This window comes from Hylobates moloch, unplaced genomic scaffold, assembly GCF_009828535.3.
Source record: "Hylobates moloch isolate HMO894 unplaced genomic scaffold, HMol_V3 SCAFFOLD_9, whole genome shotgun sequence".
In the NCBI taxonomy this organism is placed as follows: domain Eukaryota; kingdom Metazoa; phylum Chordata; class Mammalia; order Primates; family Hylobatidae; genus Hylobates; species Hylobates moloch.
Window position 1 is genome coordinate 78,248,931 of NW_026652284.1, and position 27,146 is coordinate 78,276,076.

At 43.0% G+C, this 27,146-nt stretch overlaps 1 protein-coding gene across 4 annotated transcripts in view; it reads left to right on the plus strand.

Annotated features, from left to right (window-relative positions):
- Positions 1 to 27,146, plus strand: part of MATN2 (matrilin 2) — a 185,138-nt gene that overhangs the window by 98,417 nt on the left and 59,575 nt on the right. For all 4 annotated transcript variants that reach the window (XM_032760107.2, XM_032760106.2, XM_058444041.1 and 1 more), the window contains exons 5-6: positions 653 to 775; positions 16,653 to 16,775. In XM_032760107.2, the coding sequence (XP_032615998.1) occupies positions 653 to 775; positions 16,653 to 16,775 (246 nt within the window). The remainder of the gene's footprint in view (positions 1 to 652; positions 776 to 16,652; positions 16,776 to 27,146) is intronic.

A 27,146-nucleotide genomic window follows, 5' to 3' on the forward strand; every position in this document is an offset into this window, starting at 1 on the left:
ATTTAATGTATTTCATAGAGGTGATGAGTAATTCCAACTTTGAAAAATGTGTTTTTTTTTATGTTATTTATTTATTTTGAGACAGAGACTCGCTCTGTCATCCAGGCTGGAGTGCAATGGCACGATCTCGGCTCACTGCAACCTCCGCCTCCCGAGTTCAAGCGATTCTCCTGCCTCAGCCTCCTGAGTAGCTGGGATTACAAGCACACACCACCACACACAGCTAATTTTTGTATTTTTAGTAGAGATGAGGTTTCACCATGTTGGCCAGGCTGGTCTCCAACTCCTGACCTCAAGTGATCTGCCAACCTCGGCCTCCCATAGTGCTGGGATTACAGGCGTGAGCCACTGCGCCTGGCTGAAAAATGTGTTTTTATATACATGCAGAAACTCACCTGGAAAGAAAACTCACCAAAATGTTAACAGTGGTTGCCTCTGGGTAGTAGGATTACAGATGGGGGGATTACAGGTGAATTTTCCTTTTTTTTTTTTATGTTTTCCAAATTTTCTACTATGATCACGTATCAAACCTTATAATGTTTTTAAAAGTTACTTTGGTGAGGGCTCTGGAGTTGCTTGTTGCCTCACCCTGGGCTGGGAGCGTTCTCAGGTGTGCCTGATGTTGTGTTCTAACAGCGTGACCTTGCCTCAGTCCAGGATCTGTGTGCCATGGAGGACCACGACTGTGAGCAGCTCTGTGTGAATGTGCCAGGCTCCTTCGTCTGCCAGTGCTACAGTGGCTACGCCCTGGCTGAGGACGGGAAGAGGTGTGTGGGTGAGTATCCCTCCAGCTGGGCTTGGTGGGGAAGGACAAGTTAAGCATGGTGAGGAGGAGGGGAGACTCACGTGTACCTCCCACATATTCGTTTCCTCGCCTTTGGGTTTCCACAAAGTGCTCAGTTGTTTGGTGTAGTTGTTAGGCAGAATTTGAACTTTAAAGGCTTCATTTATGGCTGAGGTCAGCATTTTCTCATTCTGGGTCTCCAGTAAAAGGAACACTTATGATAATCCATGCAAATATAACTGTGTGTTACTGCATCTCTTGAAAAGGATCGGGTGGATTTTCTTCAACTTTGGAGGGTATGTTTGGAATGGCCTGACTTATATATAGCTCAGGTGTTTTACATGAAATTTACTTGGGTGGGTTGCTGAGTGACACCTCAAAGACAACAGGCAGCCTTCTTCCCTAATGTCACCTATAGCTCAGTGACAGGCCAAAGTGACTGCCAGTGGAAGAGCCCAGCCATATGGGCTCAGCGTAATCAGACGGCGTGGTCAGAGGAAACTAGCAGTAGCCTCAAACCCTCAAACACAAGCCCAGGTAATGAGGCTCAAGGGCAGTGCTTGATGCTGCAGACATCCCCCCTGTTTGTCTACAAAGCCTTTGCAACTTAACATGGTCTCATTCCTCCTTATACCAACAAACAGTGCCTGGTGGATAGTAGGTGTTTCATAAACTGAACTGAATACTTATAAGGCAGAAAATCTAGAAGGAAAAGAACTTGACTGTCATCAAAACTGGAATATAAATTTTCTGCTAAATCCTGCATTTTGTCTTCCATGTTCTATTGTTTTCAGGACCCTATTTTATTTTGCTTCTCACAAACAGGGTATGCTTATTTTTTTTTTTTTTGCACATAGAATTTGCATTTTCCAGCACACCTTAATTCTTAGCTAGGGATATGGAAGGCAAAAACAAAACAAAACAACAAAACAAATGTGTAGGTGGTAGCCTGCAATTGGCAGGTGAGTGATGAGAGTATTGTGGGTTTGTTTTTACACACTGATAGGAATGAAGGCAACCTCTGCCTCTGACTCTCATCAAAGGGCCACAAATGCAGCTGGTCTCCTGGGCCTTAGGGTTGTTTTTCTTCTTAAAGAAAAATCATGGTGGCCATGATAGAGTGGCAGGGTTCCACACCCACTACCACTAGCAAAAAAGAAGCCAACATGTATACCCATGGTAATTTTTGCTTCATTAATTTTTATTATGCAAGTAATACCCGTTCATAGAAAAACTTAAACAGATGAGAAAAATCACTATTAATAGGTTATTGTATTTTCTACCAGACTTTCTCCATATAAATATCTACTTTAAAACATTTTGTTGGACAGGTGCAATGGCTCACGTCTGTAATCCCAGCACTATGGGAGGCCGAGGCGGGCAGATCACTTGAGGTCAGGAGTTTGAGACCAACCTGGCCAATATGGCGAAACCTGGTCTCTACTAAAAATACAAAAATTAGCTGGGCCTGGTAGCATGCCCCTGTATTTTCAGCTAGTTGGGAGGGTGAGGAGGGAGAATCACCTGAACCTGGGAGGCAGATTTTGCAGTGAGCCGAGATTGTGCCACTGCACTCCAGCCTGGGTGACAGAGCGAGACTCATCTCAAACAAACAAACAAACAAAAAACATTTTGTAAAGATTTAACAAAATGAGGTCACACTGTCTATTTTGTTTTATAACCTGCTTTTTCCGCTCTACTATTTGTTAAATGGGTAGAAACTCTTGAGTGCTGTTTGGTCAGGAGGAAATCGAGCCATTGTGAGTTAGGCTGGTGGAGGTGCTTCAGGAAACAGGATGAGGGTAATTGGTTGATTAGGACAAGGGGAGGGACAGTAGAACACAGGGCTTGCATTGGTCACAGGGAGTAGATGGGGCAGGAAGCCCACCTTGGCCCATGGGAAACTGGAGGCCACTGAAAAACCCATTTCTCTGAGTGTTTCCAAATAATTACCTGCTTGTCCGTGTGTAGTAGAGAACCTTTGTATCTCTGAGGATTTTGCTGTAACTTTTGGGATTTGACATTTATTGAAGAGCTACAAGCATGAGAGGGTAGGTGCTGTCATTGCCAGAGAGCTTTGGCGTGCTGTTTATTGGAGATGGGCATTTCTCTGCGGCTGCTTGATTGCATATAAGAATGTCTGCATTTTCTCAGTGGGGATCCAATCCGAAGAGTGGGAAAATGGGAGAGACTGCATCCCATTGCAACCCAGGTCTCTTCCGTCAGATGATCCTAGCATCACCAGCCCTACCACCTTTTCCCCAATGCCCTTTACAGCGGTTCACCAAGCACTCAATCTGTTAGAGGCTGGGAGTGAGATGATTAAGCAGGCAGGACCTTTGTTGCCAGTAGCCTTTCTTAGGGACTCCAAACAAAATCCTACAAGGTTAGTTGCTGCTTGATAGGGCTGTGGTGAGTGCAAAGCAAATGATAGAGAAAATAGAGGCTGCAGAAGGTCAGAGAGAGACATCCTAATGGCTAGGCTGGAAGATCTGAGTGTGGAAGGAAGGGTGGCAATTGGACAAATGTCCAAGGCAGGGGGAGAGATGAAGGGCAGTGACTGTGGAGGTGGCAATACTCTTCAAGCATTAGGGCTAAGGCTGGCCTGGGAGTGGCACGGCCAGCTCCTGGGAGCTGGTAGGTCAGAGAGAGACTGTTACAGTGAAAAGGCCAAACTGAAAGCTAACCAGGTGGCCTAACCTGAGGGCCGGAAGGTGCTTATCAAAGATGGAGACTCCAGGTACCAGACTTAGAGCAGGAAATTTAGATCAGCTACTCCATTAGTAGCTGATCTGGGGTGGCCTGTGTGTAGATGGCCAGGGAACATTAAGAACAGAGTGATCATGCCTCCCAGTTAATACAGGACAATCCCAGTTTATGCCCTCTTGGCCCAATTCTTTTTTTTTTCTTTCTTTTTTTTGAGATTGAGTCTTGCTCTGTTGCCCAGGCCATAATCACAGCTTTGCAGCCTCGACCTCCTGGGCTCAAGCGATACTCCCACCTCAGTCTCCTGAGTAGCTGGGACCACATGTGTGCACCACTGTGCCCAGCTATTTTATTTTTTGTAGAGACAGGGTCTCCGTACATTGTCTAGGCTGGTCTCAATCTCCTGGGCTCAAGTGATCCTCCTTCCTTGGCCTCCCAAAGTGTTGGGATTACAGGTGTGAGCCACCTCGCCTGATGCCATTTCTTTTTATTTTTAGACAGGGTCTCACTCTGTCACCCAGGCTGGAGTGACCTCGGCTCACTGCAACCTCTGTCCCCCAGGCTCACATGATCCTCCCACCTCAGACTCCCAAGTAGCTGGGACCACAGGTGCATACCACACGTCTGGCTAATTTTTTGTATTTTTGGTAGAGATGGGGTCTTGCTATGTTGCCCAGGCAGGTATTAAACTCCTGAGCTCAAGTAGTCTACCTGCCTCGGCCTCCTAAAATGCAGGGATTATAGACATGAGCCACTGCGCCCGACCAACCCCATTTCTTACCCAGCTGGCCTCATTTCTTGATGGCACATCTTTTCACTTTGAAAGGGGTTCCAGTTTGGATGATAAATTACATGATCACCCTAGTTGAGGCTGTCCAATTTGACTTAAACTGTTATGTTCAGCAGATAATTCCTGTATACATGAAGTAGGAGATGAAGTTGAAGACAGCAGAAGAAACTGGATTGTTCAGGGCTTTGAAAATCAGACGTAAAGCCTAGATTTTATCTCTGAAAAAGAGCCACCGAAGGGCTTATATTTGGGTGACAAATGCAAAGCTTCATTTTTAGGAAACTCAACCTCATGGGGAACTACAGGGTGTATTCCAGGAGAAGGATGGCAAGAAGTGGGAAGACCAGATAGGAGACTGTAGCAGTTATCAGGTGAGACAGGACAGGAACCAGCCAGGATTTGAAGTGCGACTGTAGGAAAGGAGAGGTAGACAGTAAGGAATGAAAGGAGGTCCTGTACATAAAGGGAACAAGGAGAAGTCAAAAGTGACTCTAGGCCAGGTACTGTGGCTCGTGTCTGTAATCCTAGTACTTTGGGAGGCCAAAGTAAGAGGATTGCTTGAGCCCAGGCGTTTAAGACTAACCTGGGCGACATAGTGAGACCCCATCTCTACCAAAAAATAAAAAAATTAGCTGGACATGGCCAGATGCAGTGGCTTATGCCTATAATTCCAGCACTTTGGGAGGCTGAGGCGGGCAGATCACCTGAGGTCAGGAGTTTGTGACCAGCCTGGCCAACATGATGAAACTCTGTCTCTACTAAAAAAAATACAAAATTAGTTGGGTGTGGTGGTGGTCACCTGTAGTCCCAGCTACTCCGGAGGCTGAGGCAGGAGAATCGCTTGAACCTGGGAGGCAGAGGTTGCAGTGTGCCGAGATCGCACCATTGCACTCTAGCCTGGGCAACAAGAGCAAAACTCTGTCTCAAAAACAAAACAAAAATATTAGCCAAGCATGTTGGTGCACATGCTGGTGGTCACACCTACTTGGGAGGCTGCGGTGGGAGGATTGTTTGAGCCCAGGAGATCAATCAAGGCTGCAGAGACTCATGTTCACACCACTGTACTCCAGCCTGGGCAACAGAGCAAGACCTTGTCTCAAAATAAATAAATAAATAAATAAATAAAATAAAATAAAAAAGACTCCATGATCTTGAGCTTCCATGACTGTGAGAGTGATGGCAACAGTGATGGAAGAGTGATGGAATAGATTTTCAAAAAGATTGATGGAAGAGTGACAGAATAGATTTTCAAAAAGATAAGGCCAAGTGTGGTGGCTCATGCCTGTAAACCTAGGACTTTGTGAGGCCAAGGTGGGAGGATTGCTTGAGACCAGGAGTTCTAGACAGGCCTGGGCAACAAAGCGAGACCCTATATCTACAAAAAAATCAAGAAATTAGCTGGGCATGGTGGTGCACACCAGAAGTCCCAGCTACTCAAGAGGCTGAGGTGGGAGGGGTGGGAGGATTGCTTGAGCCCAGGATGTTGAGACTATAGTGAGCCATGATAGTGCCGCGGCACTCTAGCCTGGGCAACAGAGTAAGACCTTGTCTCAAAAAATAAAAATAAATGTCAGGATGATAGTTAGTAGTCATAGACAAGGTGAATTTTGAATTCAGGTTAGACACCACAAGGACATGTCAAGAGGAAGCAGAAAACTCAGCATTAACATGACAGAGAGAGTAGAATCAATGCTGCAGTCAGGAAGCAGCATAGTTTATTTCCTAATTTCCAGTTATTTTCTATTTTAAATATTTATGTGTCGGTTGGTTTGTTTTAAGGGCATCTAGACCTTTAAAACAGTGCTACCTGGGCTGAAATCCCAACTCTGCTACTTTCTAGGTGTGTTAGGCCATTTGCATTGCTATAAAGGAATACCTGAGATTAGCTAAAAGAAAAGGTTTAATTGGCTCATGATTCTGCAGGCTGTATAGGAAGCATGACGCCAGCATCTGCTTCTGGTGAGGGCCTCAGAAAACTTCCAGTCATGGTAGAAGGTGAAGGGGGAGCAGGCATGTCACATGATGAGAGCAGGAGCAAGAGGTGGCGGGACGTGACACACTCTTTTAAGACCAACCAAATCTCACATGAAATAACTGAGCGAGAAATCACTCATCACCAAGATGATGACACTAAGCCATTAATGAAGAATCCACAGCTATGATCCAATACCTCCCACTAAGCCCCACCTCCAACATTGGGAATCACATTTCAACATCAGATTTGGAGGCAATAAGCATCCAAATCATATTATTCCACTCCTGGCCCCCATATTTCATGTCCTTCTCACATTTCAAAATACAATCATGCCTTTGCAATAGTTCCCCAAAGTCTTAACTTGTTCCAGCCTTAACTCAAAAGTCTCAAACTCCAAAGTCCGAAGTCTCATCTGGAGATGAGTTCCTTCCACCTATGAGCCTATGAGATTAAAAAAAAAAAGTTATTTACTTCCAAGGTACAAGGTGTTATAGGCACTGGATAAATATTCTCATTTCAAAAGGGAGAAATTGGCCAAAACAAAGGGCAATAGGCCCATACAATTTTGAAACCCAGCAGGGCAGTCATTACATTTTAAAACTCCAAAACAATCTCCTTTGACTCCATGTCTTGCATCCAAGGCACACTGGTGCAAGGGGTGGGCCCCCAAGGCCTTGGTTGGCTCCGCCCCTGTGGTTGCAGGGCATAGCCCTCAAGGCTGCCCTCACAGGTTGTTGGGTGCCCACGGCTTTTGCATGCTAAGATTGCAAACTGCCAGTGGCTCTACCATTCTCGGGTCTGGAGGGTAGTGGCCCCCTTCCCACAGCTTCACTAGGCAGTGCCCCAGTAGGGACTCTGTATGAGAATTCCAACCCTACATTTCCCTTTGGCACTGACCTAGTAGAGTCTCTCTATGAGGCTTCACCCCTGCAGCAGGCTTCTGCCTGGACATCCAGGCTTTCCAAGACATCCTGTGAAGTCTAGGGGGAAGCTGCCAAGCCTCTTTCATGCCTGCAGACTTAACACCACATCATAGCCACTAAGATTTATGGTGGCTTGTACTCTCTGGAGCAGCAGCCCAAGCTGTACCTGTGGCCCTGTGAGCCATGGCTGGAGCTGGAGCAGCCTGGATGTGAGGAGCAGTGTGCTGAGGCTGCACAGGGCAGTAGTCCCTGGACCTAGCCCCCCAAATCATTTTTTTCCCCTAGGCCTCTGGGCCTTTGATGGGGAGGGGGGTGCTGCCTAGAAGATCTCTGAAATGCCTTTGAGGCCTTTTTCCCATGTCTTGGATATTTGCGCTTGGCTCCCTTTTAGTTATGCTAATCTCTCTAGCAAGTGGTTGCTCCACAGCCTGCTTGTATTCCTCTCCTGAAAATGCTTTTTCTTTCTCTGCCACATGGCTAGGCTGCAAATTTTCCAAACTTGTACATTCTGCTTCCCTTTTACATATAAGTTCCAACTTTATTTCTTTGCTCCAGTATCTGATCATAGGCTTGAATGCTTTGCTGTTTAGAAATTTCTTCCATCAGATAGCTACCTTAGGTCATCACTCTTAAATTCAAACTTCCACAGATCCCTAGGGCATGAACACAACGCAGCTAAGATCTTTGCTAAGGCATAAAATTGGTGACCTTTACTCCAGTTTCCAATAAATTCTTCATTTCTATCTGAGATCTCATCAGCCTGGCCTTTACTGTCCATATCTATCAGCATTTTAGTCACAACCACTTAACAAGTCTCTAAGAAGTTCCAAACTTTCCCTCATCTTCCTGTCTTCTTCTAAGCCCTCCAAACTCATCTGACCTCTGCCCATTACCCAGTTCCAAAGCTGCTTCCATACTTTCAAGTGTGTTACTAGCAACACTCCACTCTCAGTACCAGTTTTCTGTGTTAGGCTGCTTGCATTGCTCTAAAGGAGTACCTGAGACTGGGTAATATATTTTAAAAAGAAAGAGTTTAATTGGCTCACAGTTCTGCAGGCTGTACAAGAAGCATGGCATTGGCCTCTGCTTCTGGTGAGGGCCTCAGAAAGTTTACAATCAAGGCAAAAGCCAAAGGGGGAGCAAGTATGTCACAGGACAAGAGCAAGAATGAGAGTTGGGGGGTGGGGAGGTGCCACACTCTTTTAAACAACTAGGTCTCACGTGAACTAACTGAGCAAGAACTCACTCATCACCTAGGGGGTGGTGCTAAGCCATTTATGGGGGATCCGTCCCTGTGATCCAATACTTCCCACCAGGGTCCACCTGTAGCATGGGGTATCACATTTCTTTTCTTTTTCTTTTTTTTTTTTTTTTGAGATGGAGTCTTGCTCTGTCGCCCAGGCTGGAGTGCAGTGGCGCAATCTCGGCTCACTGCAAGCTCCGCCTCCCGGGTTCACACCATTCTCCTGCCTCAGCCTCCGGAGTAGCTGGGACTACAGGCGCCTGCCACTGCGCCCGGCTAATTTTTTTGTATTTTTAGTAGAGACGGGATTTCACCGTGTTAGCTAGGATGGTCTCTAGCTCCTGACCTCGGGGGGATCATATTTCAATGTGAGATTTGGAGGGCACAAACATCCAGACTGTATCACTAAGCACATTTCTTTAAGTCTTTAATTTCTGAGCCTTATTTTCCTCACCCATAATGTAAAATAGTAATATATACATTGTAAAGTTTTATGGAATTAAATAAGGTAGTGAGTGAAGTTCCCAATATACTCTAAGAACTTAGCGTTATTATTACAACACCTACTATTATCATAATTTCCTGTATATAGTGAAGTGTGGAGTGAGAAGAGAGTGAAGGACTGAGCTTTGGATTGCAGCCACATGTAGGGAGCAGGAAGTGGGGGCAGGAAAAATATTCATGAAGAAGTAGCTTAAGGCTGGGGGAGAGAGAGAAGAATCATGGAACATGATACGAAGATAATTTCTTGGCCAGGTCAATATTAATGTCATGCTCCTACATGGCCAAAGGTAACAGGACTTAGACAGAAAGCCATTAACTTGAGTCACAGATTCACCTCTGCAAACATTTCAGAACTCTGCCAGGGACTTCGCTAGGCTTGAGGAACACAAAGGCGACCAGGAGGCCATTGATAATGGCAAAGGGGAATGGGTAAAGGGCAGATTTCAAGAGGCAGGAAGTGGGTGATAAGAAAGTGTGGGCAGCAGGTTCAAACTATTTATTTAAAGAAATTTGGTAGAAGTTAAGCATGTCCAGCTGATGCAGGGCAGGCAAGTCCCAAAGTGGAGCTTAGCCTACCTGGGTTCTTGGCTTTGCCCAGGAAAGAATTCAAGGGCAAGCCAGAGGTAGAAGAAAACAGCTTTATTGAAGAGGCAGTGTTATAGCTCCGTGACTGCTCTTGCAGAGCAGGGCTACCCTGTAGGCAGAGAATAGCAGCTTAGGCAGTTTTGCATCATATTTATACCCACTTTCAATTGCATGCAAATTAAGGGGAGGTTTATGCAGAAATTTCTAGGGAAGGGGTAGTAATCATTGGGTCATTGCCCAATGATAGTAAGGGATGGTAACTCCCAGGAGTTGCCATAGCAATGGTAAATTGACATGGTACACTGATTGAAGTCTGATTGAAGGCTGCTTTCACCCCAGCCCTGTTTTAGCTAGTTCTCAGTCTGGTCTGATGTCTCAGCCCCGCCTCTGGAGTCAAGTCCTACCTCCTACCTCACAGCTACTAGTGAATTTATGCAGTAGGTTTTCAGTTTCAACACTTTCATAGCAGTGGTTTTAGTACTTCTTTTGTTACCAAAACATTAGGGGTTCAGTCTAGGTCCTGTTGCTTGTTGCATGGAAAGCCAATCACTGAGACAACAAGTATTACCAGGAAAGAAGGCTTCAATCAGGTGCTATAGCCAAGAAGATGGGAGATCAGTCTCAAATCCATCTCCCTGACTGACTAAAATTAGGGATTTAGGCTGGATGTGGTCGCTTATGCATATAATCCCAGCACTTTGAGAGACCAAGGTGGGAGGATCACTTGAGACCAGGAGTTTGAGACCAGCCTGGACAACATAGTAAGACTCCTGTCTCTACAAAGAATAAAAAAAAATCAGCCGGGTATAGTGGTCCACAACTGTATTCCCAGCTACTCGGGAGGGAAAATTGCTTGAGTCTGGGAGGCTGAGGCTGCAGTGAGCCGTGATTTCACCACTGCATTCCAGCCTGGGTGACAGAGTGAGACCCTGCCTCAGAATAAAATAAAATAAATAAAATAAAATAAATAAAATAAAAATTAGGGGTTTATATAGCAGGGAATAAATGTAACCATATGGGGGAAAACAGGAATTAGGGAGGAGTATGGAAGAGGAGTTGGTCAACACACATCAGGTGGTTGGTTAGGCAATCATAAATGGGGAGGGGTCTAGCATGTCATTGTGCAGATGCAGTGATCTGGCAAGTTTCAGCCCCTTGATACTGTCAGGGAGGCCTGATGGTTTGGTTCTTGAGAAGGGTTCTCAGATAAAACAAATGTAACTTTCTCAAGTTTCAAGACTGGAAAGGTAAATTTCTATGTTTATTCAAAATAAACCATAAACATCAGTTCTGTGGGACAATTGGGCCGGTTTCACTTTGATTCATCCCTGAATTATTACTCTAACCTGCATGAAAATTCAGTTCTTAGTCATGGACTCAGCATTTTTTTATAGATTTCCACACGTTTGAGTAAGTGGAATGTTCAATTCCCGCACCAGAGTTCCAACTCCCTGACAGCTTATTTCGCCATTGAGAGTCCTGAATTTATTCCATATTCAATGGCAGATTGCTGACTAAGAACCTCCTCTGCTTTCGTGGAGTCTCTGAATTTATAACTCATCAGCTACCACTAAAGTCATGTTCATTGCCATCCAAAACTATTTTTCAAAGACCATTTATCTAGATTTCTGAACATGAATTTTCTGCTGTACTTACTCACCTGGCGTTTACAAACTGTGTTTTATTTTGGGGTAACTCTGGTTCTGTTTACATCTTATCTACCCAGGCAGATTGTAAACCCTTGAGGGTAGAACCACTTGCACTTTTCATCTTTCACAGAGTGGACTTGAAATACATTTTTCTTGAAGCACTGACTGAGGTTGATTGCAATCTCATGCATTCATGTTTTGTAAAAAATATTTTCCCCATTGACTGGTTTTTAAATTATAAAGTCATTTTTGCTTATTAAAAAAAGAAGCCAGACCAGTCATGGTGGCTCAAGCCTGTAATCCCAGCACTTTGGGAGGCTGAGGCTGGCAGATCTCTTGAGCTCAGGAGTTCAAGACCAGCCTGGTCAACATGGTGAAACCCTGTCTCTACAAAAATAACAAAAATTAGCTGGGGATGGTAGCACACACCTGTAGTCCCAGCTATTCATGAGGCTGAGGTGGGAGAATTGATTGAGCCCAAGGAGGTATGTGCCACCACCCCCAGCTAATGGATCAACCCTGTCTCTACCAAAAATATATAAAGAAATTAGCCAGGCATGGTGGCACATGCATGTAGTCCCAGCTACTTGGGAGGCTGAGGTGGGAGGATGGCTTGAGTCTGCGGGGGCTGAGGTTTCAGTGAGCCATGATCATGCCACTGCATTAGAGCCTGGGCGACAGAATAAGACCCTGTCTCAAAAAAAAAAAAAAAAAAAAAGAAAGAAAAGAAAAGAAAAGACATTTTCTCTGGGTTTTAAATCCTGCATTTGGAATTCCAGTTATGCCTTGGAGAAGAGAGGTTTTGTGAGTCTGACTCTGGGTGTGTGTGTGTCTAATGTATGCTCAGCAAGTAAATTGGTTCTACCATTTCTCTAAATGACAAATTTGGTTTTTCTTACTTTGTTATCAACAAACTTTAAACTCCAAATGCTCCTCTCTAAAATATACTATTTCTGCTAATGCCATACCCTTGCAGACTGAGTCCTGCTGAGAAAACCTTAGAATGGGACCAGGTTATAAATCAGAAATAATTGATTTTGGGGTTTTATTACCTGCAGCAAGGTATCATTTATTCTTAGAGACAGTGGAGTGATTTCTCACACGTTGGGCAGAGAAGGAATGTGCCAAGACTGACTTCTGACTCTGGGATCTTAGCACTTGTGATCTGGAGGGCTAAAGAGCTACAGCTGGGGAATTACTCTTTCCATTTGTAAACAAGAGTGTAGACATTTCAGGCATAAATGACTGAGAACAGATTTTGTTGAAGTAGATGAAAACTTGGAACAATAGAGCCATCATTGAGTTATACAAGAGGTCACCTCCATACATCTGCCTCCCTAACCTTGACCTCTCTTTTTATGAGTACAATTTTGCAACCAAGAAAGTTATGCAAACAACCAAAACCACTTGGCAAATAACATTAGAGCTGAATGCACTAGAACTCTCTTGGCCTTAAAAAACTGTTAGGTTCACATGCCTGGCAGTGGGTTCTTCCATGTCTAACCACTGCACTGATGGCCTCATCTCCCATCTCCAGAAGCCTAGCAGTGTGTCAGTGGGTGGATCTCAAATTGAGATGGGATTTGACACCTTGGAGTTTTACAGACCAGAGGCTTGGGACCCAGGAATGCGTGAATCCTGCCTTGCCAATCACATACTCCCCCTTAGTTCTCCAGAGAGCTGCGTACACAAAGAACAAAAACATTATGAGAGTCAAGATCCAGAGAAGCTCTCTTATCCCATGAATTGGGCTTGTGGTTAGCTGATTAATGGAAAACATCATTCAGAGAGGAGAATCCTAAAAAACTGCATATGCAAACCCACCTTAGTCATTTTATTTTTATTTAAAACACATAAACATATACTTAGTAAAAATCACTTTTATGCTTTTAAAAAATACTAATTTTAAGTTGAAGAAAAAATATGATATTTACAAATCTCTTTTTTTTTTTTTTTTTGAGACAGGGTATAATTCTGTTGCCCAGATTGGAGTGCAGTGGCGTGATCTTGGTTCACTGCAGCCTCAATCTCCCAAACTCAAGCAATCCTCCCACCTCAGCCTCCTGAGTAGCTGGGACCACAGGTGCATGCCACCATGCCCAGCTAATTTTTGTATTTTTTGTAGAGATGCGGTCTCGCTATGTATCCCATGCTGGTCTCGATCCCCTGGGCTCAAGCAGTCTGCCTGCCTCGGCCTCCCAAAGTGCTGGGATTATATAAAAATCTTTTTTGCATAAACCATACCCATAATGTGTTGTCTATGATTTTTTAGTTTTGGTTTCTTTAAACTGGAGCAAGGATTTCAAGACATCTGTAAAGCAGTCTAACAGCAGAACTCTTGTAAATTTTAATGGAAAATTTCCCAATGTTTTACATTTCTTTTATCCATGCCTGGTTCTATAGCAATTTTGGTTAGCAAATTGCTTTAATTTTTTCCAAAGCTTTCAACAAAATTTTTGTTTTTAAAAACTCAATTTCTTTTAGTGCTTATATTTTATTTATTTTATTTTATTTATTTATTTATTTTGAGGCAGAGTTTTGCTTTGTCGCCCAGGCTGGAGTGCAGTGGCACAATCTCAGCTCACTGCTACCTCCATTCCTGGGCTCAAGCAATCTTCCCACCTCAGCCTCCAGAGTAAATGCAACAACAGGTGCCCACCATCATACCTGGCTAATTTTTGTATTTTTAGTAGAGATGGGGTTTCACCATGTTGGCCAGGCTGGTCTTGAGCTCTTAGACTCAAGTGATCCACCCACCTTGGCCTCCCAAAGTGTTGGGATTACAGGTGTGAGGTGCCATTTTTTTTTTTTGTTTTTGTTTTTGAGACGTAGTCTCGCACTGTCGCCCAGGCTGGAGTGCAGTGGCGCAATCTCGGCTCACTGCAACCTCCACCTCCCAGATTCAAATGATTCTCCTGCTTCAGCCTCCTGAGTAACTGGGATTACAGGCACCTGCCACCACGCCCAGCTATTTTTTGTATTTTTATTAGAGACAGGGTTTCGCCATGTTGGCCAGGCTGGTCTCGAACTCCTGACCTCCAGTGATCCACCCTCCTTGGCCTCCCAAAGTGCTGGGATTACAGGCGTGAGCCACCATGCCTGGCCTAGACTGAAACTTAATGAAGCTTTGAAGCAAAAGAATAAACGTAACACAGGTTATTATCCTTTACAAATCTTCTGTGTTTCCCTTTGCATCTTTTTATTACTATGCTAAATATGTCATTATCTTCTCCATGCATGGTTTTGCTTTTTAAAATTTTACATATGTATTAATTTTGTAGATTCTATTTCCTTGTTATTATTTACACACTTTTGATATTAATATATTCTAAAACATTGTAGGGAGTACTTTTTTTTGAAAAGGGACTGGTCTTAAGCTCCTGAGCTCAAATGATTGCCCTGCCTCAGTCTCCCAAGTAGCTGTGATTTCCATAAACTTTTTTTTTTTTTTGAGACAGGGTCTTGCTCTGTCAACCCCAGAGTTGACCCTAGGTGCACTCTCTTTTTCTCATTTCACCTCTAATCCAACAGGAATCCTGTTAGCCCCACCTTCGGTATTTACCAGGTGTATTAGTTTGCTAGAGCTATGCTTTGGTTTGGATATGGTTTGTTTGGCTTCACCAAGTCTCATGTTGAAATTTGACCTCTGTGGCCAGGCGCGGTGGCTCACTCCTGTAATCCCAGCACTTTGGGAGGAGGCTGAGGCGGGTGGATCTCTTGAGCTCAGAAGTTTGAGGCCAGCCTGGCCCACATGGCGAAATCTCATTCCTACTAAAAATATAAAAATTAGCCAGATGTGGTGGTGCGCACCTGTAGTCCCAGCTACTTGGACAGCTGAGGCAGGAGGATCACTTGAACCCAGGAGGTTGAGGCTGCAGTGAGCAGAGGTGGTGCCACTGCACTCCAGCCTGGGTGACAAAGTGAGACCCTGTCTCAAAAAAAAAAAAAAAAAAGAAAGAAAGAAAGAAAGAAAAGAAATTTGATCCCCAATGTTGGAGGTGGGACCTGCTGGAAAGTGTTTGGGTCATAGGGACAGATCTCTTCTTATAAGAACACCAGTCATATTGAATTAGAGCACACCACCCTAATGAGCACATTTTAACTTGGTTACTTCTGCAAAGATCCTATTTCCAAATAAGGCCACACTCATAGGTACCCGGGTTTAGGACTCCAACTTGTCTTTTTGGGGGACATAATTCAACCCATAACTTCCAGAACACCACTCCCCCTCATCCCCTGCAACATCCTGGTTTAAGCCTCCACCCTTCCTCCCTGGGATTGCTGGAGTCACTTTCTTACTGGTTTTCTACTCTCACATTTGCCTTGTCTGTCTGTTCTTGACTCACGAGTCCAGAACCCTGCAGTGACTCCCAACTCATTCAGACTAAAAGCTGAGGTCCTTGCATGGCCCATGTGTCCCTCTTGACTGCCCCCCTTCTCATCTCCCCCCTCTCTCCCTCCTCCAGCCACCCTGGCCTCTTTGCTGATCCTCCAGCCCACCAGGCAGAGTCCCACCTCCTGGCCTTCGCACTTCCTGTTTCTTTTGCCCAAGATGCTCTCTCCCAGATATCCTCATGGCTCGTATTTTAGTCAAAACTCTTCCTAACCACCCACCTTCTCAGGGAGGCCTTTCCTGACCACCTCTATTACATCCCACCTGCTACCCACTCCGCCACTGACCCTACTCCTTTTCATTGTTTTGTTTTTCTCCAGAATTTTCTTTATCTCCTAATAGACTATGCTATTTACTTATTTTACTTCTTATCTGTTCCCTACTTCCACCATCATTATCCATATATACACTCCGTGGGGGATGGAATTTTGGATTATTTTGTTACTTGTTCTATCCCTAGCACCTAAAACAGGACCTGGCCCATAGTAGGTACTCAGGAAATATTTGTAGAACTAATGAAAAATCAGCTAGTGTATTTTCTCATACATCGTTAAACCATTTACCCTTATTCAATGTTCATCTTATTTTCTAGGATTTTTTGTTGTTATTGTAAACAATGCTATTAATAGCTTATTGTACATAATTTCACCCTTTTCCCAGCTATTTCTTTGGGTTTCACGTCCAGGGTGAACATTGTCAAATTGCCTTCCAAAAGGATCTTTCTCAATTTGTAATGCCCCCACCATTAATAACGCTGCTGCCTTTCTACCATTGGGTTTTATCTCATCTTATTTTTGCCAGTTTACTAGGTGTAAGTCCACCTTGTGATGATTTTGATTTGCAATTCTTTAACTTTTAAATACAATTGTTCACATGTTCTTTAGTTTACTTCCTATATCTTCCTATATGAATTGCCTGATATAGACTCCTGATTTTTTTAAGGGGGGGCAGAGACCTTGGGTTCATATCTGTTTATCCTACTCTTTTTGGGCGCAATAACATTAATCCTAATTAATATCTGTTATCAGTATGCCCTCATCCTACCATTCCCTTTTCCTCTGTTTGCATCTCTAATTCTGAATGTGTTTTATTCTCTCCAGCTGTGGACTACTGTGCCTCAGAAAACCACGGATGTGAACATGAGTGTGTAAATGCTGATGGCTCCTACCTTTGCCAGTGCCATGAAGGATTTGCTCTTAACCCAGATAAAAAAACGTGCACAAGTAAGTTACACACACATGCACACACAGAGAAATATTTGATGTTATTGCTCTGGTGACTGTGACCACGGAAATCTCTCAAGTATAGATTAGCATATAATTATGTCATGGGGGTCTAATACCTTTTGCCCCATTCTTCCTCTGTCAGGACTTTCATGACTTGGCTTAAGACCACAGACCACTGTATCTCAACATCACTATTCAAGGAATATGATGAAGGCACCATGTGTAGGACTGTTCCTTCAGCATCTGCTGAGCATGCTGACGATCAGACCAACTTACTTCCTGCTAATTCAGCCTGACTGTGCCCATCAGCACTAACAGGGCTTGAGATGTTTTCATTGAAGCTTTGTGGCTTGTGGGCTTTAGCTCTGACTCCACACAAGAAAATCGCTGAGCCAAAAAGAATCGTAAGTGGTTTGTTCTGGTGGACAGCAGTTTGCAAAGAACTGCTCATTTTTTGTTTGAGCTATTTAGTTCAATTTGATTTTAACTGTGTACATAAAAATCAGAATTAATTTCAGCTCCCAAAATCTGAACATAAAATTCTATAAACTAAAGATGAACATTAGTTTTGCAAAAAAGATAATAACTAGTTGCAAAAAGATTCCAAAAGTGTTCTAATAAATATAAAGGTACATCAGGAGACTTAAGGGATTGTGTATGGATTATTATCCTTCTATAGGGAGGATCACTTGAGAAAAGCTTGCTTGTTAAGTATTAGGGCCAAGCATTTATAAAAAGTGGACTTTAATAACAATCTAGAATAAGGTAAGGCACCTCAGAGACATGCATCAGTGAGAAAACAGGATTTTAATTCATAAGAATTCATGTACAACCTTTCTAAAATGTATTCGCTATGTAAAACAGGATACATCTGCACAAAACCTTTTTCAACATGAACTTACTTCTTACTCTTCAATACCTAAATATCAGCAGCTTACAAACACCAGAGCTGGAGGTGTGGGTGATGTATGGAACTATAAGGGACACATTAGGTCAAAAGCATACATTTCTGGAGCCCCAACCATGTGCCAATAGAAATGAGTAAGGCAAGGTCCTTAATGGAGAAGATACTGTGGCTGAGTCTTGGAGGTGGAGCTGTCATTCACTAGGCAGAAAAGGGTGAGGTGGGGGTTCCAGGAGAAGGAAAGAAGTTGAAGATGTGAACCAGGCTGAGAACTGTAGTCTCCATGCCCCGTGCATGACTGGCATATACAGTGGTTTATTTGTTTTGTTTATTGAAAGATTAAGTAAATGAATGAGTCGGATGCTGTGTTCCTGGTCTCCCTTCCCTTCTGAGTATTCTGAACTGTAAAATAGCAGCCTGTGCTGTCGTCGTGGTTGGGGAGTTGTGGTTGTTGGGCTGATGAGTCAGTGTTCCTCATCAAAGAGGAGGCCGTGGGCTGCCAGCAGTCGGCCTTGGTTCTAATCCCAGCTTCTCTGCTTTTTCTCTTGATGATCTTGGGCAACTTACTTATGCCTCAGTTTTCTCAGTTACAGTACAGGATGATAATACTGCCTACTGCATAGCATTATTCTTTCCTTTTTTTTTTTTTTTGATACTGGGTCTTACTCTGTCACCCAGGCTGGAGAGCAGTGATGCAGTCTCGGCTCACTACAACCTCCACCTCCTGGGTTCAAGCAATTCCCCCACCTCAGCCTCCCGCGTGGCTGACTACAGGCTCGCACCACCATACCCAGCTAATTTTTTTGGTATTTTTTGATAGCAATGGTGTTTCACCATATTAGCCAGGCTGGTGTCGAATCCCTGACCTCAGGCGATCCACCCACCTCAGCCTCCCAAAGTGCTGGGAATACAGGCATGAGCCACAGCACCCGGCCATAGCATAATCTTGAAGACTAAATGAGGCTGGGCACAGTGGCTCACGCCTGTAATCCCAGCACTTTGGGAAGAGAAGCAGGAGGATTACTTGAGCCCAGGAGTTTGAGACCAGCCCTGGTAATATGGACGGACCCTATTTCTACAAAAACTTTTTTTTTTTTTTTTTTTTAATTAGCCAGGTATGGTGACAAGTGTCTGTACTCCCAGCTACTTGGGAGGCTCAGGTGGGAAGATCACTAGTTGAGCCTGGGAGGTTGGGGCTGTAGTGAGTCATGATGGCACCACTGCACTCCAGCCTGGATGACACAGTAAGACCTTGTCTTAAAAAAAAAAAAAAGGCTAAAAAGGGACGATGTGGGTTTCAAAGACTTTATTTATTATCATTATGTTTTTTAGAAATAGGATCTTGCTCTGTCACCCATGCTGGAATGTAGTGGTACAATCCTAGCTCACTGCAGCTTCCAACTCCTGGGCTCAAGCAATCCTCCTACCTCAGCCTCCCAAAGTGCTGGGATTATGGTCATCATGAGCCACCACACCTGGCCTCCAAAACTCTAAAAAAATGAGTATTTACTGTGCATATACCACATGCCTGGGCTACATTTAAAGGTGCAAAAAACATTCAAGATTTCCACTGCAAGCTGGTGAGGGACCTTAGCCATAGCCACACTGAATAGCTGAGTCACGATGCCAGGAGTTATGTGACCAAGGGCCTACAGTGTGATGCAGCCAGGACCACAGCAGGAGTTAGAGGAAGGAGACCAGTTAGACCAGAACAGGTGAGATGCTGCCTTTCAGGGATGAGGACTGGAGAAAAACACATATCCTAGCCAGTCTCCTACCTGCCTCTCCAGACTGCACACACTGGCTGGGGTCACCTGATTTCTACCCCAGCACCAGCCCTAGTTCCCAGAGTGGCACCAGCTTCCCCACCCTGTGGCTCAGCATGCCTCCTGTCCCAGATCCCCAGCCCAGGGTGGTGCAGGCAAGGAGGGTGTTGGAGCCCTGGAATCAGACCCTGGAAGTAGATACCGCAGCACAGTGGGACTGGGAGAGGAGGTTTGGCTAGGAGCCACGGGAGGGGCTGATCCAGCTGTGAGGTCTCACCAGCTAGGCAGCAAGCCCAGCAGTGCAGTTGTCAGAATCAAGATCCAGAAGTGGGCCACCCCAATGCGTGGGCAGGGAAGAGTGCTGGGAGATCGGAGGGTTCGTGCAGGCAGCCTCAGGGCAGTACATCCCTTAGAAGAGTCCTCTTCCCACCATGCTTGGGGTAGGCAGGAGCCAGACCCGGGAGGAGGGAGACAAGAGGAAGAAAGGAGACAGAGTACTTGGAAAGCTAAGAGTAGAAAATAAGGCAAAAGCCCAGTTGTAAGAATGAAACACTCAGGAGTGCTCCAGATCTGTGGTGGGGACAAGAAGTGAGAAATAGAGACCAGTTAAAATTACAGGAACAGGATAGAGGCAGAAGCTCAGAACCAAGGCAGCCACCCTGTTAGTGAGTACCAAGGCCTCCCACCGGCTTCCAGCCAAGTCGGCCTGGTTACTGCTGTAATGTTGGAAGATTTTTTTGTAAAATTCTACTTCTTATAAACTTGCAAAAAATAAAATAAACTCAGTTTCTTAAATTTCAGCCTATATTTTTAACCAAAAGTATATTTGACAGCGAATCCAATTAGTAAGTGTGCAATTATTGTCTAAAAAAAGGTAGACTAGTCAATGTAATACATCGAGCATGGTTAATTTATGATTAAGCCAAAATGTACATAATAGAGCTTTATGTTCATGAACCAGTACTATAATTTGAAATATGTGAGTGGTGTTCAAAAAAGCACTACCTTTATATCAATTTCTTACCCTAGAGCAGCCCATCCAAATCTAGAAGGGAGAAAGGTGGAAACACACAGGTACCATCAGTTTGCAAAATGTTAGCAAGTCTTTTCTTTTTCTGGTATTGTTATAAAACATACATAATAGAAAATTTACCACTGTACCCATTCAGTGGCATTAAATACATTCACGTTGTGAAAAACGCATATCCTAGCCTGTCTCCTTCCTGCCTCTCCAGACCACACCCCCTGGCTGGGGTCACCTGATTTCCACCTAGCTGTAACTATCCTCACCATCCATCTCTAGAACTTTTCATCATCCCAAACTGAAACGCTGTACCCATTGAACAATAACCCCCCATTGCCTGCCCTGTCAACCACCATTCTACTTTCTGTCTGTGAATTTCACCACTCTCGGTATTTCATGTAAGTGGGATTATACGGTATTTGTCCTTTGCTGTCTAACATATTTCACTTAGCATAATGTCCTCAAGGTTTGTCTGTGTCGTAGTATATATCAGAATTTCCTTCCTTTTTAAGACTGCATAATTTTCAATTATATGTATATACCCCATTTTGTTTATTCATCTGTTGATGGACATTTGGGCTACTTCCACCTTTTGCCTATTGTGAATAATGCTACTATAAACATGAGTGTTCGAGTCCTTGCTTTCAGTTCTTCTGGGTTTTTATACCCAGAAGTGGAATTGCTGGTCCTATGGTAGCAAGACTTTTTGAGATCTAGACTGAAACCCTTATTCTTGAGCCAAGCATGAGAAAGAACACTCTCAGATATCCAGGGTCTTTTCACCAGAAAAATCTATAGAGGACTTCAGTCTGCTGGACAGGGATTCATGTCTTTGGTAGCAAGGAGACTGTGGGCTTTGAGTCTAATGCTTAATCATCTGATGCCTGTAATGATGAATAAAGGCAATTGTGGACACCATCTTTTGCATGTTGCCATTTATTATTTGCATGTTTGGAGGTCATTATACTCATTGTTTTTCAGTCTCCTGTAATAACTTGGTTGACATTTCCATCCTTATTTTTCAAATAAGAATGCTTTGCACAGAGTAAGGCACTGAATGAATATTTTTGTGTTTGCACTAAAAACAAAACACAGAAGGAAGTAAACTTTTTAAAGTAGAGATGGTGTCTGCTTTGTTGCTCAGGTTGGACTAGACCTCCTGACCTCAAGTGATTCTCCCAGCTTGGCCTTCCAAAGTGCTAGGATTACAGGATGAGCCACCATTCCTAACCGGAAATAATTTTATACTGAATCAGCAATAGAAGAACTACAAAGTATCGGTTGTCAGGTTTCTTGGCCAGGGCATAGTTAACATACTGAGTGCCACTACCTTCCTACAGCCTGTAATATGCCACTTTTGTGACTCCCTATGTGCATAAATCAAACACTTTCAGCTGGAAGAGACTTTAAAGTTCAACCTAGTTCTTGCCCAACTATCCATCCTACAATACTCTCACTGTGCCGTCATCCAACCTGCATTTGAATACCCCCACTGACAGGATATTCACTATACCCTATGGTAGTTCATTCTACTTTGTATAGTTCTGACTCTTAGAAAGTGATTCCCTAGACTGAGCTGATATCTATTTCCTTGCTCTTAGAAATGAACAAAACAAATTTGGCTACTTGCATTCTTTGTGGCCACTAAGAATGAGTCATATCAGAGTAACTTTATTTCATTTAGGAGACTAGCCAGGCATGGAAAATGTAGTAGTGACCCATCTAAACTTTAATAGGCATTTGACCAATTTGTGTGTGGAGAAATTTGTGCTCAATGAATGATTGGTTGGGTTTGTAACTGGCCGAATGTCTATAACCACAGGATGCTAATTGTTGAACTGAGATCCTCCTAGAAGGAGGTTTTTAAACAGCTTGCTGGGAAGAAGCCTTATGGAGGGATGAGAGCTGTCTTCCATTCATAGTGTCCCCCATGTTGCTTCTTGGTGTGCCATGTGTATGTATCTAAACCCTCAAAAACACACTCCAGTAAGAGTAATACCAATAACCTTTTATTCATTCCACAAATATTTGTTGAGTATCTACTATGTGTCAGATATGATTGTAGACACTGGGCATGCAGTAATAAATTAAACAGACCAAAAAAAAAAAAACCCACCAGTATCTGTCCTTATGGAGCCTACATTCTACTGGAGCAGGATAAGAGAATACTACAGGTCTCAACCGCAAAGTAATACTAGTCTTTGATTAAAGATTTGAAGGCAGTGAGAGAGGGAGGAAACCTTTGAGACAGAGGTAGAAATGAAATTCTATGAAATAAAATGATCTGTGATACTATCACACAGCACCAGTACAAAATGGATATGTTTTAGTCCATTTGTGTTGCTATAAAGGAACACCTGAGACTGGGTAATTTATAAAGAAAATAAGGTTTATTTGGCTCATGATTCTGCTGGTGGGAAGATTGGGCATCTAGTGAAAGCCTAAGGCTGCTTCCACTCACAGCGGGAGGTGACGTGGAGCCCACGTGTGCAGAGATCACATGGTGAGAGAGGAAGCAAGAGAGAAAGGATGGGGAGGTGCCAGGCTCTTTTTAACAACCAGCTGTCATGAGAACTAACAGAGCAAATGTACTCATTACTGTGAGGTCAGCACCAAGCTATTCATTAGGGATTCCCCACCATGACCCAAACACCTCCCATTAAGCCCCACCTCCAACACTGGGGATTAAATTTTAACATGAAGTTTATGGGAACAAACATCCAAACTGTAGCAGATATGCACACCTGAAGCTATATATATATTGTTTTCAGCAATGTTCCCTGATGATGTTCTTCTCCAAATCACAGGACACTTCCCACATTGTTCTTTTTTGTACATTATTTGGGCTGTTTTCCATGGCAACTAGTTTCACAAAGTACAAATGTACAAATGTGTACATTTATTTTTAGTACTTTTTCTGATTACAAAAGTAATACAGGTTCATTGAGGGAAACTGGTTCCTATAGAAGTGAAATTCTATGAAATAAAATGATCTGTGATACTATCACCCAGAGAAAACCACTGTTTTTGTGTTTTGTTTTGCATTTTGAGACGGGGTTCTCACCATGTTGCCCAGGCTGGTCTTGATCTCCTGAGCTCAAACAGTCCTTCTGCCTTGGTCTCCCAAGTGTTGAGATTATAGGCACACACTACTGCACCTAGCTGATAAACCAGTTGTTTATGCCAATTTGGAGCATTTCTCTCCAGTCTTTTTTTAATGTATGTCTATGGATTTATTTTTATAGAGTTGAGATCATGCAGTATAACAATAAATCATAAGCATTTTGACATGTCACTTAAACGTTATCAAAAACATTTTAATGTCTGTGTAAAATTCTATTATATGTATATGTCAGAATGTGTTCAGGTTTTTTTGGCTGCTCAAATAATATTGTGATAAACATTCTTATGCTTGAATCTTTTTTTCTGATCATTTTCTTAGGAACACAACAAAAAAGGAAATTTATTGAGTCAAAGGCAATTAACATTTTTAAGGCTTTGATACATATTCAAAATTATTTTCCAAAAACATTTATACCCTACCATCAGTGTTTAAGGGGGCAATTTTTATTTTTAAATTAAATTAAATTATTTATGATTTCAATAGGTTTTTGGGGAACAGGTGGTGTTTGGTTACATGGACAAGTTCTTTAGTGGTGATTCTGAGATTTTGGTGCAACCATCACCTGAGCAGGATACATAGTACCCAATGTGTAGTCTTTTATCCCTCACCACCCTCCCACCCCAAGTCCATTGTATCATTCTTATGCCTTTGCATCCTCATAGCTTAGCTCCCATTTAAAAGTGAGAAGTGTTGGCCGGGCGCGGTGGCTCACGCTTGTAATCCCAGCACTTTGGGAGGCCGAGGCGGGCGGATCACGAGGTCAGGAGATCGAGACCACGGTGAAACCCCGTCTCTACTAAAAAAAAATACAAAAAATATTAGCCGGGCGTGGTGGCGGGCGCCTGTAGTCCCAGCTACTTGGAGAGGCTGAGGCAGGAGAATGGCGTGAACCCAGGAGGCGGAGCTTGCAGTGAGCCGAGGTTGCGCCACTGCACTCCAGCCTGGGCGACAGAGCGAGACTCCGTCTCAAAAAAAAAAATAAAATAAAATAAAATAAATAAAAGTGAGAAGTGGGATATTTGGTTTTCCATTCCTGAGTTACTTCACTTAGAATAATGGTCTCCAACTCCATCTAGGTTGCTGCAAATGCCATTCTTTTGTTCCTTTTTATGGCTGAGTAGTATTCCATGGTGTATATAGACGTTGTATTTTCTTTATCCACTTGTTGATTGATGGACATTGGGGCTGGTTCCATATTTTTGCAATTGAAAATTGTATTGCTATCAACATGCATGTGCAAGTATCTTTTTCATGTAATGACTTAATTTCCCATGGGTAGATACTCAGTAGTGGGATTGCTGGATCAAATGGTAGATCTACTTTTAGTTTTTGTTTTTGTTTTTTTTTTTTTTTTGAGACGGAGTCTCTCTCTGTCACCCAGGCTGGAGTGCAGTGGCACGATCTTGGCTCACTGCAAGCTCCATCTCCAGGGTTCACGCCATTCTCCTGCCTCAGCCTCCCAAGTAGCTGGGACTACAGGCGCCCGCCACCACACCCAGCTAATCTTTTTTTTTTTTTTTTTTGTATTTTTAGTAGAGACAGGGTTTCATCGTGTTAGCCAGGATGGTCTCGATCTCCTGACCTTGTGATCCACCTGCCTCAGCCTCTCAAAGTGCTGAGATTACAGGCGTGAGCCACCGCGCCCGGCCTACTTTTAGTTCTTTAAGGAATCTCTACATTGCTTTCCATAGTCGTTGTACTAGTTTACATTCCCACCAGCAGTGTAAAAGAAATTTGTCCATTTCATCTTAACACATGGACACATGATAGGGAACAACACACACCGGGGCCTGTAGCAAGGAGCGGGGAGAGGGAAAGCATCCGAAAGAATAGCTAATGGATGCTGGGCTTAATACTTGGGTGATGTGCTAATCTGTGCAGCAAACCAACATGGCACACATTTACCTAACAAACCTGCACATCCTGCTTATATACCCTAGAACTTAAAATAAAAGTTGAAGGAAAAAAAGTGTTTCTTAAGGGGGCAATTCTTAAAAATTTTGCTGATTTTCTAGGAGAAAATTTCTTCTTCTTGCTTTTTTATTATGTCTTGAATACCTGTTCTTCATAAAATCATCCAATTATATATACCTAATTTATAAATGTATGTTTATTCATTATTTGATTAATGAATATTTTCCATTATAAGTGATTGTAAGGGACTCTTACAAATTTCATGAAGCAAGGGACTGTGCCTCTTTGTTCACCGCTGATCCTAGTGCCTGCCCCATGGTAAATGCTCAGAGAATATTTACTGAATGAATGAACAGGGAAGTTAACATGTCTTCATATATTAGACATTCAAGAGAGAGGGAATGATAAAGATCTGAGCTAAAATAAAGGGAATAGAAGACATAAATCAATAGAGAAAATTGGTAAAAAACCAAAATGTGGTTTTTTTTAGAAGATTAATAAAATTGATAAATGTCTAACCAGACTAGTCAAGGAAGAAAAAAGAGAGACGACACAAATTACTAACATCAGGAATGAGAAAGTGGACATCAATACATATCCTATAAACTTTGAAGGATAATACAGGCCAAGCATGGTGGATCATGCCTGTAATCTGAACACTGTGGGAGGCCAAAGCAGAAGGATCGCTTGAGGTAAGGAGTTAAAGACCAGCCTGGGCAACATAGAGCCCATCTCCACCAAAAAAAAAATATATATATATACGCGCGCACACACACACACACACACACACACACACACACACACATATGTATACACACATACATATATATACAGAAAAATCATAAACAAGTTTATGCCAATAACTTTGACAACTTAGATGAAATGGACAAATTCCTTGAAAGACACAAACTACTAAAGTTTACCCAAGAATAAATAGAGGCTGGGCATGGTGGCTCATACCTGTAATCCCAGAACTTTGGGAGGCTTAGGTGGGAGGATTGCTTGAGGCCAGGAGTTCTAGATCAGCCTGAGTAACATAGCAAGACCCCATCTCTACAAAAAATAAATTAACTGGGCATGGTGGCAAGTGCCTGTAGTCCCAGCTACTCGAAAGGCTGAGGTAGGAGGGTTGCTTGAGCCTAGGAGGTGGAGGCTTCAGTAAGCCATGATCACACCACTGCACTCCAGCCTGGGCAACGGAGTGAGACCCTGTCCCCCCACTGACCAAAAACAAAAGAATATAGTCTGAATAGATCTCTATCTATTAAAAGAAATGGAATTTGCACTTTAAAACCTTCCCACAGAGAAGATTTCAAACCTAGTTGGCTTAACTGGTGAATTCTACCAAAAATTTGAAGAAAAACTAATACTAATTCTACACAAATTATTCCAAAAAAATGAAGAAGAAAGAACAATTTTCAACTCATCCTATGAGGCTATTGTTACCCTGATACCCAAACCAGAAAAGAAAGACATAAAAAAAGAAAACTATACACAAACATTTCTCATGAAATACCTGCAAAAGTTATTTAAACAGTTTCTAGCAATCAAATTTAACAATATATTAAAAAGTACAATACATCATGACCAAGTGGGATTTATTCCAGGAATTCAAAGTTGGCTTAACATTCAAAAC